This window comes from Eptesicus fuscus, chromosome 11 (assembly GCF_027574615.1).
Source record: "Eptesicus fuscus isolate TK198812 chromosome 11, DD_ASM_mEF_20220401, whole genome shotgun sequence".
Lineage (NCBI taxonomy): Eukaryota > Metazoa > Chordata > Mammalia > Chiroptera > Vespertilionidae > Eptesicus > Eptesicus fuscus.
In genome coordinates this window covers 1,343,383-1,360,959 of record NC_072483.1, presented here as the reverse complement: position 1 = coordinate 1,360,959, position 17,577 = coordinate 1,343,383, and the positions used below count along the sequence as shown (strand labels likewise).

Genomic DNA, 17,577 nt, shown 5'->3' with positions numbered 1-17,577 from the left:
AACAACCGGTCACTATGACATGCACTGACCACCAGGGGACAGACGCTCAATGCAGGAGCTGGCCCCAGCCCTCAGGCCCCAGGCCAGCCAAGGCAGGTGCCAGTGGGAGCCTGCCCCCATTTGCCCCACAGAGGGAGGTGACTGGTGGTGACAGGGCGATCGGGGGGTGGGGCCGGCCAGCAAGCAGGTTGGCGCCACCCCCTGATCTCCCTGCTGGTTGCCTCTAAGGCAGGTGCCAGCAGGGGCCCCCCGATCGCCCCGCCAGTCACCCCACAGATCGACCCTGATCGTTGGCCAGGCCTAGGGACCCTTCCCATGTACGAATGTCGTGCACTGGGCCTCTAGTACAGTGTAAATTCCTTGAAGACAAGGATGCTGCTCTGCACTCACCCCCCCAAACACACACACTGCCAGTTAACATGGAGCACACAGAAGAGAGCGAACACTTGCTAAATGTTGTTTAATAAGTATTATAGAGTGAAAGCTTCACCTACACCCAAACCCACTAGCTGATATGGTGTGCATTCCTTCTCTACTGATTTATGAAAAAAATTCCTTGTTTTAAGAAAGGCTGCCAGAAACCAAGATGGCGGCATAGGTAAATACCTGAACTGCTGCCTCGCACAACTATTTCAAAACTACAACTAAAAGACAAAATGGACATCATCCAGAACCACAGGAAGGCTGGCTGAGTGGAAATTCTACAACTAGAAGGAAAGAGAAAAGCTCACTGAGACTCAGAGGAGCTGCAGAATGCAGAGGTGCGGAAGGCAGAGGTACGGAGGCGCGTGCGCGCGGAGAGGGCTGGCAACTGAGGACGTCGCTGGCTTTTTCAATCTGGAGGGAGAAAAAAAGCTCCCGACTGCTCTGAACTCCAGTTCTGGGTGAGACTCTGGGGACCCAGATTCATACGGGGAGAAACTGGACTGTCTGGCTGTGGGTGAAACTCGAGGGAGGCTTTTTCTCAGAGGTGCTTGCAGCGATTACCGCAGGACACTGAGACCCAGGGGCCTCTTAGGGCAGGGCTGATGGGAAGCCATTGTGGTTTGCTCCGCCCTGAGATCCTGCCCCATGAAGCCATTGCTGCTTGCTCTGCCCTGAGATTCCGCCCCATCCAAGCCGAGCACAGAGGCTTTTGCATATGAATGGCCTGGTCCTTTGAATTCTAAACTTACCTAACAAGCTGCAGCTGAGTCAGTGAGATCCAGAACATCCAAAAGGACCAAGGCCCCATAGCAGCTGGCATTGCTTCACAGCTGGGCCTCATCTGGGCACCTCCAAAACCCAAACAAAGAAGAGGAATCTGCATATCTCTCCATAGCTCCTGCTGGGTGGCCTCAGGCAGAGGCTAAATTAGCACCTCCTTGGAGATCCAAGAGCCAGTGTACCCAGGGGTCAGAGTGGGGCCATCCAGATTACAACTCCTCAGACCCATAAGGGACACACTCAGGGGGCAGACTCAGTGAGCACCAAAGCCCCACTAAAGCAAGTCTTGTCTCATAAGGGTGTCTCCAGCACAGAAGTTCTCCCAGCATAGACATAGCTGATCCTCACAGCCAATTGGCCTGGAGGTCAATTCCTCCCAGTGATACCAACAACAATCAAGGCTTAACTACAACAAGACTGTGCACACAGCCCACAAAGGGCTGCACCAAGAGTGTCCACCTCAGGTAACTGGGGAGGCTGAGCCACTGGGCCGTATAGGACACCTAGCACACAAAGCCACTCTATCAACTCAGGGAAGCAGCCAAAATGCAGAGACAAAGAAACATGTCACAAATGAAAGAAATGGAGGAAAGTAAATGACTGGATATAGAGTTCAAAACCACGGTTATAAGGTTTTTCAAGAATTTTCTAGAAAAGGCCGATAAATTTAGTGAGACCCTCGAGGATATGAAAAAGGACCAACTAGAAATTAAGCATACACTGACTGAAACAAACAATAATATACAGCGATCCAACAGCAGACTAGAGGATCACAAGAATCAAAGATTTGAAATACAAAGAAGCAAAAAACACCCAACCGGAAAAGCAAAAAGAAAAAAGAATCCAAAAATATGAAGATAGTGTAAGGAGCCTCTGGGACAACTTCAAGTGTACAAATATCTGAATTATGGGGGTGCCAGAAAAAGAGAGAGAGCAAGATATTGAAAACCTATTTGAAGAAATAATAACAGAAAACTTCCCCCACCTGGTGAAAGAAATAGACTTACAAGTCCAGGAAGCACAGAGAACCCCAAACAAGAGGAATCCAAAGAGGACCACACCAAGACACATCATAATTAAAATGCCAAGAGCAAAAGACAAAGAGAGAATCTTAAAAGCAACAAGAGAAAAGCAGTTAGTTACCTACAAGGGAGCACCCATACGATTGTCAGCTGATTCCTCAACAGAAATTATGCAGGCCAGATGGGAGTGGCAAGAAATATTCAAAGTGATGAATAGCAAGAACCTACAACCAAGATTACTCTACCCAGCAAAGCTACCATTCAGAATTGAAGGTCAGATAAAGAGCTTTACAGATAAGAAAAAACTAAAGGAGTTCATCACTGCGAAACCAGTATTATATGATATGCTGAAAGGTATTCTTTAAGAAGAGGAAGAAGAAGAAAAAGGTAAAGATAAAAATTATGAACAATAAATACATATCTATCAACAAGTGAATCTAAAAATAAAGTGAATAAAAAATCTGATGAACAGAATAAACTGGTGAATATAATAGAATCAGGGGCATAGAAAGGGAGTGGACTGACAATTCTCGGGGGGGAAGGGGTGTGGGGGGTGCAGGAAGAGACTGGACAAAAATTGTGCACCTATGGATGAGAACAGTGGGGGTGGGGGGTAAGGGCAGAGGTTGCGGTGGGAACCGGGTGGAGGGGAGCTATGTGGGAAAAAAAGAGGAACAATTGTAATAATCTAAACAATAAAGATTAAACAAAACAAAACAACACATACACACACACACACACAAAAAAAAAAAAAAAAAGAAAGAAAGAAAGAAAGGCTACCAGACACAAATACACAGGTCCTGATGTGCAGGAACATAACTCTGTTTATTTCAATTAGCCTGTGGTAAAATTGGTTACATTATAAGTTGTTTTGCTTAAAGTCACAGAACCTGTCCATACTATTAACCTTTAGCACTCGGATGTCGAGTGTGACTCGACAAGGTTAGCATCGGTAGCAGCTCTTTTTATACTCTTTGAATGTATCAATAATTTGAAATATAAAAAAATCCAAATAAATAAATTTGTATGAAAAGAAACTCCAGTTTTTTATTCTACTGCCGCGCTTTGTAAAATCTGGGGTATTTAAAAAATTAAATCCCGAGTAGAATAAAGGAATCGAGAAAAAAGCAAGCGAGTGCAAAGGGTTAAGTGAGGACTCACCAGACTAATAAGAAAGAATTCACCCGGCCAGTGTTGCTAAGTGGTTGAGCATCGACCTATGAACCAGGAGGTCATGGTTCCATTCCCATTCAGGGCTCATGCCTGGCTTGTAGGCTCCATTCCCAGTGGGGGACTGTGCAGGAGGCAGCCAATCAATGATTCTGTCTCATCATTGATGTTTCTATCTCTCTCTCTCCCTCTCCCTTCCTCTCTGAAATCAATAAAAATATTTAAAAAAAAGAAAGAATTCCATCATACAATCTGTTTCTGTTAACTTACTCAGTGCTTGAAATTATATTCCCAATTTGTTTGAGTAGTTAATTTTATACATTACAACTTATCAACTAGCCAGACCCTTTGTTTCTCTATGAGAATTTTTTCTAATAATAAAAAAAAATTAACTGTTTGGTATTATAGAACAAGCCTAATCTCCTGAAATTATTTTCATTATCTATCAATTATGAACCATATTGGTACATCTTGTTCCTATCTTTAATATTCTTTTTTATTATATCTTAAGCACTAGAAAACATTTTAATGAAACGATGAAGATTGTTTTGCCAATTTTTCATTTGAGGGGAAAACCCGAATATTTACTTTTACTATACATTTAATTATAATTGGAATTATTTACTTCTCCACAATATTGTTGCTTGGAGGGAAAACGCTGGTTTAAATTACAGTATCAAAATATTACGGAGAGTGATTTTGCTCTTCTTCGTTTGCAAACATGAGATGTGGACATTCTGGAGCGGGTGCCTGGAGCAGAGCCTGGATTGCTGCCTGTAGTTCTGATGGGCTCCTTGTATGTTCTAAGGCCACCTGTTACAAATTTTACAAGTCCCTGCTTGTCTAAATTATATTAAATAAATCACCCAATATTTTCCTGCTTCATAAATTCAATTTAGGCTAATTTATGAAATCTATTTCCTTCTTGCTTATTATTGATAAACCAGTTATGTGTTAATATTAAGCCCTTCTGGAAAGGAAACTAAAAATTGAGTTTAAAAACCCACTAAACAGAAACTAAATTTGAAAGGAGTAAATTATTTTCCTGACTTTACATAGTGAAACATGAAAACAGGCCATAAAAAGGTTTTCCAAATGGAAATGATCTTAAAAATCCATTTACTTTCTTTTTTCCCCCCCTCTTTTAATCCTCACCTAAGGATATATTTTTATTGAATTTCAGAGAGAGAGGAAATGGGGAGAGAGAAACCTAGATGTGAGAGAGAAACACTGATCTGTTGCTTCCTGTACGTGTCCTGATCAGGGATCAAACCGGCAATTGAACCCCCAACCTTTTGGTGTACAGGACAGGACGACACTCCAACCAACTGAGCCAACCAGCCAGGGCAGAATATCCACTTACTTTATTTCAATGCACACCCCACATTTACCCCGCACAGTAAAGCACACAGACAGAGTCACGTGACACGTTTGACATAAACAGGAGCCCAACTAACAAATCCAATCATTGGCTTAAAGTTACTGGTTGTTTCAATTCTGGCAAGCTAGAAGTTTATAGAATAACTAGTAGCCCTGTGCACAAATACGTGCACCAGTAGCTCACTGCCCCCCTCCAGTAGCTCTCTGCCTGCTGCCCCACCCTCCTGTAGCTTTCCCCGCCCTCCCTCATAGCTTGCTGCCCTGCCCCTTCCTGCAGCTCTCCGCCGCCCACTTGTAGCTCACTGCCCCACCCGCCTGATGATCCATGATCCAGTCGTTACACATCAAGGCATAATGACTATTTGCATATTACATCTCTATTATATAAAACTAGAGGCCCAGTGCATGATTAAATCATGCACGTGTAGAGTCCCCTACATGCTTTCGCTTTCGATCACGTGGGAGCTGGGTGCCTGTATGCTGGTGCCGGAGCAGACAGGCTCCCAGCTCCCCCCATTGATGGTCCGCGGCGGGACGTGAGCTCGCTGCCCCAGAGGCCCCTTCTGTGCCGCAGCACAGCCATGGCGCAGACACTGAGCTCGCGCCGCCGCTGTCAACGTGAGCTCAGCGTCCCGCTGGCCCAATCGGCTACCCCGGCCACCCTGAGTCCCGCCCCCTGTGCCTCCCGCTGGCCCAATCGTGGGCGTAGCAGAGTGATGGTAATTTACATATTACCATTTTATTAGGTAGGATGGCCCTTTTGGAAAAAATATTATATTACACTAGAAAAAATATTTATAGACCTGGAATAACAACAGTATAAATGAGTTTTTGCTTATCCACAGGCCAAGAAAACTAACATTCCTTGTAAGTTCTTTCCTAGTGCACCCATGTCCAAGGAGGGGCACTGAGTTTGTCATGATGTAACTTATAACATGGCTAATTCACAGAATCACAGGTTCTCACAGAATCTGAGCTGCAAGAAAATTTTAAACAACGTAATCTCATCCTAATGCCTCCTCTATCACATCCCACCCAGAGATAATGGTGGAACCACTCCCAAAAATCCTTCAGAAGTATGGGGGTGGGAGGGAGGAACCAAGATGGCGGCATAGTTAAACAACTAATCTGCTGCCTCACACAACAATTTCAAAAATACAACTAAAAGACAAAAACGTCTACCACCCAGAACCACGGGAAAGCTGGCTGAGTGGAAGATTTACAACTAAGAAGAGAAAGAAGCACAATCGCTGAAAAGCTGAGGTACGGAGGCACGCGAATCGGGCCGGCGGCGGGCGGCTGGGTGCGCGGCTTTTCTTCAACCCGCAGGGAGACAAGCTCCCGATCACTCTGAAATCCAGTTTCTGGGGACACTCGGGGGACCCAGGCACCCACGGGGAGAAGCTGGACTCTCGGCCATCGGGTCGGAAAGTGAGAGTGACTTTTTTGCGGTGGTGCTCCCAGCAATCATTGTTTACTGCGCTGGAGCGCGGGGCGCAGGGACTTGGAAACGTGGAAAGGCAGAGACGGCTGACGGCAGCCATTGCCGTTGGCCACGCCCCAGCCTAGTGACGCCCTGAGACCCCGCCCAGCCCTGAGGCCCCGCCCTGAGGCCCCGCCCCGCACATTCTACAAACCCGCCCCGGCTCCACACAGCGGCTTTTGCATATAAATGGCCTGTTCTGGAGCAGCTTAACCAACTGCAGCTCCAGTCAGACTGCTCCAAAACCGCCCAAGCAAAGGAGGAGAAAACTAGCCCTTGCTGTAGCCCCTGCTGGGGGACACACAGTACACAAGGGTACACCAAGAGTGTCCACCTCAAGTAACTGGGAGGCTGACCCGTTGATCCAATAGGACACCTAGTACACAAAACTACCCTACCAACTTAGGGAAGCAGAGAATATGAGAAGGCAAGGAAACAGATCACAAACCAAAGAAATGGAGGAGAACAAGCGACTGGACATAGAGTTCAAAACCACGGTTATAAGGTTTTTCAAGAATTTCATGGAAAAGGCCGATAAATTCCATGAGGACCAACTAGAAATTAAACATACACTGACTGAGATAAAAAATATTATACAGAGACCCAAAAGCAGACTAGAGGAATGCGAGAATCAACTCAAAGATTTGGAATACAAAGAGGCCAAGGACACTCCTCCAGAGAAGCATGAAGAGAAGAGAATTCAGAAAGTTGAAGATAGTGTAAGAAGCCTCTGGGACAACTTCAAGCGAACCAACATCAGAATTATGGGGGTACCAGAAGAAGAGAGAGAGCAAGATATTGAAAACCTATTTGAAGAAATAATGAACGAAAACTTCCCCCACCTGATGAAAGAAATAGACTTACAAGTCCAGGAAGCGCACAGAACCCCAAACAAAAGGAATCCAAAGAGGACCACACCAAGACACATCATAATTAAAATGCCAAGAGCAAAAGACAAAGAGAGAATCTTACAAGCAGCAAGAGAAAAACAGTTAGTTACCTACAAGGGAGCTCCCATACGATTATCAGCTAATTTCTCAACAGAAACCATGCAGGCCAGACGGGAGTGGCAAGAAATATTCAAAGTGATGAATAGCAGGAACCTACAACCAAGACTACTCTACCCAGCAAAGTTATCATTCAGAATTGAAGGGCAGATAAAGAGCTTCACAGATAAGAAAAAGCTAAAGGAGTTCATCACCACCAAACCAGCATTATATGAAATGCTGAAAGGTATTCTTTAAAAAGAGGAAAAAGAAGAAGAAAGATAAAAATTATGAACAACAAATACATATCTATCAACAAGTGAATCTAAAAGTCAAGTGAATTAAAAATCTGAGGAACAGAATAAACTGGTGAACTTAATAGAATCAGGCATAGAATGGGAGTGGATTGATAATTCTCAGGGGGAAAGGGGTGTCTGTGTGGGGAGTATGGGAAGAGACTGGACAAAAATCATACACCTATGGATAAGGACAGCGAGGGGGGGGGAGGTAAGGGAAGAGGGGGGGGTAGGAACTGGGTGGTGGGGAGATATGTGGGGAAAAAGGAGAAACAATTGTAATCTGAACAATAAAGATTCATTAAAAAAAAAAAAAAAGAAGTATGGGGGTGGGGGGGTGGAGATACCTGTCAATGGGGAAGTTTTTCAATTTTTAGAACATGGAAGAGGGTTCCTAAAACAACAGATCAATTAGCTTGATGTCAGTCCTCAAGAAAACCCTACAAAAATGTATATATAAACAAATTTGGAGAACTCAGAAAAAAACACAGTAATTCTAGGAACAAGAACAGGTACAGTATGAAAAAGTAATGCCAACTAACATCATTTTTCTTGACGGACCTATTTGCCTGGTAGATCAAGACAATACTGTGGTTTTAATGTACTTGACATCTGAAAATTTTCTATGAAACAATTTTAGAACAAACAAAAACAAAGATGCATCTGGGTTCCCTTAGAATCATACCATGAGATAAAGATTCAAGTTAGGTAAGACTGTTTTGCTTTAAATCAATTCATTCATATTTTCAAATGTTTTTATTTGCAGAATGTTTCACGTTTTCTAAAATTAATTTTTACTAAGCTTCCTGTAGGAACCCTGTCTAGAGTACACCAGATGTTCAAAGCCACTCTGAGCGTGGGAATCCTAATCAGGGTGTTCAAAGCTAACTTACTATAAGCAGGTGCAAAAGCAAGGGTGCAGAAAGCTATACACTGTGCAGACATACCTGTCTGTAGCCCAAATACTGAGGTCACTATTTGGCATGAAGCCTCTTTTGTTTGAGCTTAAGCTGTATATAAGTTGCTTCTGACCAGCCCGTACGGGGCTCATTATAGGGAAGATGTATTACTGATCAGCGGTGTGTGGCTGCTTGGTCAGGCTACTTTGTTAGCAGTGGCTCCCGTGTTTGCTACTATATTAGCAAGAGCTACTGGGTCTTCAATAAAGTCTCTCTTATATGCCTATGACTGCTCACATCTTCTCCGTCTGATACCTGGCATCCAAGGAGGTCCAGTCCCTGGCACAGGGACTCGGACACAACACTTCCCCTGTCACTCCATTCCCACTAGGACTTCTGTCCCTGGAGCGCAGAAGTCTTTTCCAGGTTAGGGCCTCCCACTGCTCACAAGCTGCTTTCTCTACAAAGAATGTTCTTTCTCTCAAAGTCTTTGCAGGGTTGTCTTTTCCTACCTCAATTTTCAGTAATTAAACATTAGCACCTCAGTCAGTTCTTCCTTAGTACTATCTAAAAAGAATACCTACTGCCCTTGCCTTTATTCTTTATCACAATATTTTATGCATTCCCTTCAAAGAACTTAATATATTTAAACAGTTTGTTTATTAACTAACTGCTTCTACTACTAACCTATCTAATAAAGACAGAGTATGCAAATTGACCGTAACTTTGCAACAAAGATGGTGGCACCCACAGCCAATAAGGAGGGAATATGTAAATTGATGCAACTAGGAGAGAGGTGGAAGGCAGCTCTGGGCCGGAGTGAAGGTGGTGCCAGCAGCCAAGGGAAGGAAGGCCTATTCTTGCACGAATCTTTGTGCACTGGGCCTCTAGTAAGTCTATAAATTCCATAAGGGGCTGTAATTCCTAACTCATAGCATTATGCCTAGCAAATTCAACAGGTATTTTCTCAGTGGGTAAACAAACAAACAAACAAAAGTACAAATTAACCAGTTAACTACATTGTCCCTGAAAATTTTAAGGTCTCGAGATCTTGAGATCTCTTCATAGGATCTGAAAGAAACCTCAGAGATCATCAAATCTAATCCAGATTTTACAGAAGTTTCAAAAGGGGTTCCCCCAGAACACAGAGCTCCTCAGGGCCACAGCAAGCCCTTAAGATCATGTACCAACTCCCAAATATAAACATGATCTAATCATGTCTTAACCACCATGAAAATAATCCTGTAAGTTTTAACTAAACTCACTACCAAAGCTCTACTGTCTCTTTAGTAAGTATAGAGTATGAGAAAAGATAATTTATCAATAAAGCACACAGAGTAAAAATAAAATATAAATAAGCAGCAAATGTTTAAATAACACATATATATTTCCTCCTTTAATAGATTCTCAATTATCTTCACATTATTACCTTTTAATATTTTGACAATGGAAAAATCCATTTTAATTAAATTTACAAATTTGTGCTCTATCATTCCTCTAACATACCATATCTGCATCAATCCCTGAATAAAAACACAACAGTCCTAAAGCAGTCTCTGAAATGAATACACTACTTTCCAAAACAAGAACGACTTGAAGTTAAACTTCCCATTTACCTCGTTATTGGTGTAATGGAGCTCCATGGACTGTCCAAAGGCAGTTCTAGCTTTCGACCTCAGATGCTCCAGTCTAACTGGTCTGGGGAACTGAAGGATTCTGTGTGAACAAAATTTTAAAACATTTCATTTTCTTAGGAATAGCTGGCATGACTCAACAGTTATAGTTATCTTTTGGGTAAATTAAAATTAAGTAAAGATATAACACCCACTGTACCTGAGCACCACAATGGCTTGTTTTTGATCAAGTGCACTAATTCTCAACACAAAGTCCACAAATGCTGAGTCTGTTCTATTCGAATACAAATTATAAAAAGGGAATCCTTACAAAGCTCTGCAGTTTGTAATTTGCACTGAAACTGTTATATGAGTATTAAAGGGAAATGTAAAATTTTTGCTGAAGAAAATAATTAACTATGTCATATTCATGCCATGAAATGGACTAAAACTTTTAAAAAGAATAAAGTCATTCTTTGGGGGTTCAAATTTTGATTTCCCGTACCCTTATCAACTCAACATTTAAATATAAATATTTTTAAAGAATTTAAAAAAATTAACTATAGTATTTCTTTCTATGTTGCAACGGACTGGCCTGTGCTGCTCCCGGGAACATGCACCTAAGCCTGGAACTACCCTACTAGCCTGTAAACTCTGTAAAGGAGGGCCCACCTGCTCCACTGACTGTCCCCTCAGGGCCTAGCAGATAATAAACACTCAATAAATAGTACTCCGTGAATGAAAAAAACAAACTGAAAGATCCATGAAAGAATTGTAAATAGAAAAAGTAGAATGGACTAGACTTACATAGTATATCTAGCACACCGCATTTTTAAAAACCATGTATCTGACAGAGGCAGTAAAGCATCAAACAGTCTGTCAAATTACAGCAGGAAGGTTAGGGAGAGGTGGGGGAGATAAGAGATCAATCAAAGGACTTGTATGCATGCATATAAGCATAACCAATGGATGCAAAACTCTGGGGGGTGAGGGCATGTATGGGAGTGGGGTGAGGGGTGGCAATGGTAAGATATGTACACATATAATACCTTAATAAAAAAAATAGAAAAAAAATAAAAAAAAATAAAAACCATGTATCTGTGTAAAACATTTTACATCTCAGGTTGTATGATTTCTGAGCCTTTTTAAAGTCCTTATAATGGATAGATCTTTCATTATATTAATGAGACACAAAAAACAAACATGGAATCTGATATTCTCCAACTCCAAATAGTCTTGTTAATAATTCTGTTGTTGACCATCACCACCCACCTCTACTGCTGTATGGAGATACAGGCCCAGAAGAAGACTAGACTTCCCTCTCCTGGATAATTCACAGCCACCATTCCAACTCATTTCCCTCAATGTTACTAAGTAAGTACATGTTGTATGTTGAGAATAATCAAAATTGTGAATGTTGCCCTGTCAGTGTAGCTCAGTGGTTGAGTGTCAACCTATGAACCAAGAAGTCACGGTTTGATTCCCAGTCAGGGCACATGATCGGGTTGTGGGCTTGATCCCCAGTGTGAGGCGTGCAGGAGGCAGGTGATCATTGGTACTCTCTCATCATTGATGTTTCTCTCTCTCTCTGAAATCAATAAAAAATATATATTTTTTAAAAATTGTGAATGTTAAGTCCACATACATAATTCTGTAGAGTATAATATGTACGATAAGGAGATTTAAGGAGATAATATGATTACGATAAGTAAAAATAAAAGAAAATGGCAATATTCAAAGGCTGCATTATGTAATGATCTTATTTACTTCCGAATATTGCAAAGTAAAAACATTTATCTTTGTAATGTTTAGCCTGAATTTTGACAGTTTCTATCTTAAGTTTAAATACATGCTACACGTTACCAAGGACTATTCCATTCTCAATCTGTAAGCCAAGAGCCTTCATTAAAATATAGAAAGAACCTCTAATGGCTTTAACTAGAACATGCATTTAATTAAATTGATAATCTGAAATGTAATGTTCCTTCCTTACCTTTTTTCTCCTCTATGTTCAAATTTGACTCGGACATCATTCTGTAATGAAATGATAAATCATTTCAGAAATCAAATAAAATTTCTTTTTTTTTCTTAGTCAAGTATTTAAAACAGAGCAGAGGGGCCCTAGCCGGCTTGGCTCAGTGGATAGAGCGTCGGCCTGCAGACTAAAGGGCCCCAGGTTCGATTCTGGTCAAGGGCATGTACCTCATTTGCAGGCTCAATCCCCAGGAGGGGCCGTGCAGGAGGCAGTCCATCGATGATGTTCCTCTCTCATAAATGTTTCTATCTCTCTATCCCACTCCCTTCCTCTACTCTCTAAAAATCAATAATAATAATAATAATAATAATAATAATAATAATAAATCACAGAGCTGACGGGGAAGGTTTCATTTCAGTATCAACTCCAATAAATTGATAGGGTCTGCCAAAGAGCCAGATTGAGAATTATGTTGCTGAATTTGGGGTCAAGAGGGAAGATCAACAGGATCTGTTAATGATGGCATCATGGGCATGAGACATTTGCTAATCCTGTTAGAGGGAAATTTAGCATACTGTATTTCTACTTTTTAGGGCAACATCCCAAACAAATTTTATCTATAAGAATCAAAATGGCCCTGGCTGGTGTTGCTAAATGGGTAGAGCCTTGGCCCCAGCACTGAAGGTTTCAGATTCGATTCCTGGTCAAGGGCACACAGCTGCGTTGTGGGTTCGATCCCCACCCCCTGGTCAGGGCACATGCGAAAGGCAACCGGGGATGTGTCTCTCTCACATCGATCTCTCTCTCTCTCCCTCCCTCCTCTCTCCCTCCTTTACTCTCTGAAAGCAATGAAAAAAATATCCTCTGTTGAGGATTAACCAAGAATCGAAATGATCCTCATTTGTAAATATACAGAATAGATGACTTTAAATTAAAAAAAATTGCTAAGTGCTTTAAGAATGAATTAAACAACTTCAGAGAACAGTTACCAGATTAAATGTAATTCTACCATTTTTAAACACACACTTATAAAAAATGTTTAACAAAATATTTGATTCAAAAGTATAAAAGTTAAGTACTTTAAGCAAAACCTCTATAAGATCAAGATATTCAAGAAAAATAATTCGTAGAACAATATAAATTTATTAAAATATTATTGAAACAAATACCTGTTTTTTTGGTGATAAAGATTTTGTTTTTCTGGTTTCTTGTAAGGATAATGCTGGTCGACTGGCCTTATGAAGAACAGCCAAATCTTGCATGATTGAGTTCAAAGCTTGCTGATCATCTAGGTATTTTTAAAATAACACACTCAGATTTGTAATTTCAATATGTATTTACTATTGACACCAAACACAAAATTTATAATAAAATTTAATGCAAAAATCTAGAACATTTTCAATGCCTATGCTTGTTATTTTGGTGAAATAAAATTTTTATTTAAAAACTGAAGGCCAGTAATGTTAAAATTGCACTGGACACAAGCAATAGCATCATACTGGGTGTCCACACAGGAGACTTTTACAGGCAAAATAAAGTCATTCTGCTTCTTCCAATGATGTACCATCCTAGAATACAGGTCGGAACAGCCCTGTTATGACAAGTTCTTTTCTATGACACCTAAACAAAACAGTACATCTAAAATCTTAAATAAAACAAGTGTGTGTGTGGGGGATAACTTTCTATAAATACCATCTTTACTTAGCATTTATGTTCAAAGTACAGAATTCCTTTTAGAGTTTTTCTCTTTCATCAGACTTCAAGTCAGAAACAACAAAAGCTTTGCCTACTGATTTTATGAAGTGTTTTCTTGAACTTCTCCATAAGGTTCAATAAGACAACAAACATTTAAAGACTCTTTAATGATCTCAGCCAGGAACAATTCAAAAGGTAACAATACAAGAAAATCCATTCCCAAGGGAAAAAACACTAAACCCATAAAACTGAGTGAAAGAATCATGAACCATAAATTTTTAATTTTTTCCAGACAGAAAAGATTTATTCATATGACTATGAGCATGAGCCTCCTAGTAATGCCAATTATATACTCTCTGGAAAACTTCAGGGACAACGTAATTGATTTTCACTAGTAAATCAATTCCACTAATAATAAACAATTGGTTTAAAAAAAAAAAAAAGGAACTGAGAGACTTTACAGCTTACATTTTAAAATGTAATAATTTTGAACCAGCCAGTGTGGCTCAGTGGCTGAGTGTTGACCTGTGAACCAGGAGGTCACAGTTGGAGTCCCAGTCAGGGCACAGGCCTGGGTTTCGGGCTCAGTCCCTATTAGGGGGTGTGCAAGAGGCAGCCAATCTATGATTCTTTCTCATCATTGATGTTTCTACCTCTCCCTCCCTCTCCCTTTCTCTCTGGAATCAATACAAATATATTTTTTAAAAAGTAACAATTTTGGTGAGTAATAATTTATGTTCCAAAATAGTAATAATTAAAACATGCTTTATCTTTTAATGAAAATCATTTAAATGGATGTGGCAATTCAATGGCCTCATCGTCTTTCAAACACACAAATACCTGACTTCTCTAGTGTATTAATTTTTATAACACTCAACATATTCTGTTTTGTAGTGAAAATATTTGCAAATTAAAGTGAAAATTAATGGCTCCAAGGGTTTTATTAATAAATTCCAGGTTTAGAGAAAATTTTATAAGTAATCTTCGTAAAATAAAATCTCATCAAAATGTTAGCTTAGCCCAAGAGTAACTGAGTCCATGGGCATATTATAATCAGAACATGCGTACTGTCCATGGGTCCAAGCCAGACTATGTCATTTATTGATAAAAATAAATCTTTCCTTAGAAAAAAAATTAGCTGAGAATGATCTCAACTGAAATAAAATTATATGACATAACCTTCTTGAGAAAGGTAAGATCCGTAATTCTGTACTGGGTAAGGGGAATTCTAATACTTAAACATATTTATGTTTTAATTACTTTCTTCATTAGAAAAAACTTAAACACTTGAATTTAGGTATTTTTACATGTTTCATGTCATAATACCAAAATAAACAAGTGGCTTAAATTTCTTACCACATTTAGATACACTAATTTCCTTGTTTTGTTTTTTAAAAAGTACCGTTTTCTATCATACATGTACAAAAATAAATATAAGTAACTTCTTAGAGAGATGACATACTAATAGAGAGTAACTTAATTGAGTTCCTGCTTTTTCTGGCTTGAAGAAGAATCACCTGGTAGATACTAGTAAATACCCAATAGGCAACCTACTTTGAGGAAGCTGACAAGATGTAAGCTAACAAATCCACAAAAGATCAAGCAAAGTGTGAGCAGAAATACACCACGAGAACTTTTCTAACAATTCTTAGACTGTTTTTCTCAAGAACTTCTGTGGTGGTCATAGGTACTAGACCGATAAGACAGGCTGTAAATGCCATAAAGATCATGAGTTGATCAACAGGCAATAAGGATGCCCAGAGGGCCCACGGTCGGACCGACAGTTACACAGACGAAGCAGTGGGTTCTGACACATGCTGAAACGACATTTAGTTGAGCACAAAACCAGAATATATTTGGGAAATCATTTCAAGTAAAATATTTTATTAGGCATGTTTAATTAGATACCTTATATGCTTATTCATTATACTTAAAATAATTATAAGAGAATATCCTCAATAAAAAATTCAAATATCTGTGAATCATGCTTTAAAATATTCATGTTTTTCTATGACTACTTTGGTATATGTTCTTAATCAATGGCTGTTCTTTGTTTTGTTGTTTTATATAGTACAGTATTATTTGAGAAGGTAGAAATCAATTTGGTTAACACACAGCCCAGATTGCAAGTATGAGCAACCAAAATGAAAAGTAATAGGAGTTCAGTAAAAGGATATTCAATTTAAAGCTGACAAAACTGAAGAATTTGGACCACATGATGGCACTGCACTCATGGTTACAAAGAAAAAACTCCATGTTGTTTTCCATAGTGGCTACAAGTTTATCATGCATGCAGAAAAAAAATTTCTCCCCTATTTTAGCATTCAATTGTAGACAAAAAAAACTTTTAGTTTGAACTTACCCATCATGGCAACCAGCTCAACAATCTGAAAATTAGGGAAACGGCTCTCCCATCAGCATTCTTTATTGCTTTAGGAGGTAAAAACAAACATTAATAATAAGAAACAGAAGAGGCAGACATGCATACACAAAAATATCAGTATAAAAACCACTAATGAGAAACATACAATATTAATACTTTATACATTTTGCTGAGAACAAGATCCTTTATTTTTTCCCAGACACTCAATTATTGAGAATGAACAAAAATATCATTATTATTTTCAATTAAGTTTAACTCAGTGTTTTTCAGACTCCTGGCTTTTTAAGCTAAAAACAAAAACCAGAATTTTTGAGAGTCAAAAATTATCTTAAAGAGATAATCTAATAAACTCAAATTCCTACAGGGCAATGGCAGGTATGAAGATGAGTAAAAAGGGTCATGCTTAGACGAAAGAGAACCAAAAGCGAGGACATCAACACACACAGTAAAGACCTACAAAATTCTCTCTTGCATAAAAGAAAACATTGTCAGGATAAACTTTTTCAGAACTCTGAAATTAACCAAAGGCTTGCAGCAATCCAGAAGGCATTTAAGTATCTCAATAAAAAGAGAGAGACCCCGCTCGCTGGGTAGCTCAGTATGCTGGAGCATCGTTCCGATGCACCAAGGTTGAGGGTTTGGTCCCTGGTCAGGACACATACAAGAAACAACCAGTGAATACATAAATAAGTGGAACAACAAATCAATGTCTCTCGCTCTCTCTTCCTGAGAGCACGTGCGTGCAAGAGACCACCTTGTGGTGTTCTGACCCTCCCTATGCCTATCTCCCTGCCCTCTACTTGCAGCGCCAAAATAGCAATGTAAACCAACAGCCCGCAGGCAGCCCGTAAGCCACAGGAGAGGACAGAATGGGTTGGAATGCTTTCAAAGTCCGATTCCCCGACAATTGTCTGTCATTGTTTGACCTCTCTAGTGGTTGGCTGGTGAGCACCACTTGAAAGGCTGTCTTTATTTAACCTGACTCAGAGCTCTTCCAATGCAAAAGCTTAGGGTGTTTGTTAAAACCAATTAGGTAATTATCGCATTATTTTAACTGTCTGAGAAAGAGGAAAACAGTTGTGGGCAAACCAATAGATAAGAAAAAAAAGTTCTTTAAAAGAAAAGCCGAGGAACAAATTGTCAATTTTAGAAAGCTTTGAGAAGCTCCAAAAGGTTCCTGAGAGTCTAGAAGTCACACCAATGCCCAAAGCTGCTGCACACTGGAGAGGCCCCTGACCAAAGGGGAGTTGTAGAGAATGCTGAAGGCCAGCGTCACGCACACAACGGAACTTCTCAAAAAGGCTGTCAACTTACTGGTTCCAGGCATCTAAGGAACTAACCGAGCAGTCTTCAGTCACCACACACAACAAAGAATATGGACTTTAAAAAATTAGTTCTTGCCCAGCGGTGTGGCTCAGTGTTTGAGTGTCAACATATGAACCAAGAGGTCATGGTTCACTTCCCAGTCA

General features: G+C 40.1%; 1 protein-coding gene across 1 annotated transcript in view; it reads right to left on the bottom strand.

The window, feature by feature from the left end:
- Positions 1–17,577, bottom strand: part of MAP3K2 (mitogen-activated protein kinase kinase kinase 2) — a 106,521-nt gene that overhangs the window by 30,649 nt on the left and 58,295 nt on the right. The window contains exons 3-6 of the mRNA XM_054723174.1: positions 16,088–16,155; positions 13,200–13,318; positions 12,049–12,089; positions 10,059–10,158 (exon numbers count right to left, since the gene is read on the bottom strand). Of these exons, the coding sequence (XP_054579149.1) occupies positions 10,059–10,158; positions 12,049–12,089; positions 13,200–13,318; positions 16,088–16,094 (267 nt within the window). The 5' untranslated portion in view covers positions 16,095–16,155. The remainder of the gene's footprint in view (positions 1–10,058; positions 10,159–12,048; positions 12,090–13,199; positions 13,319–16,087; positions 16,156–17,577) is intronic.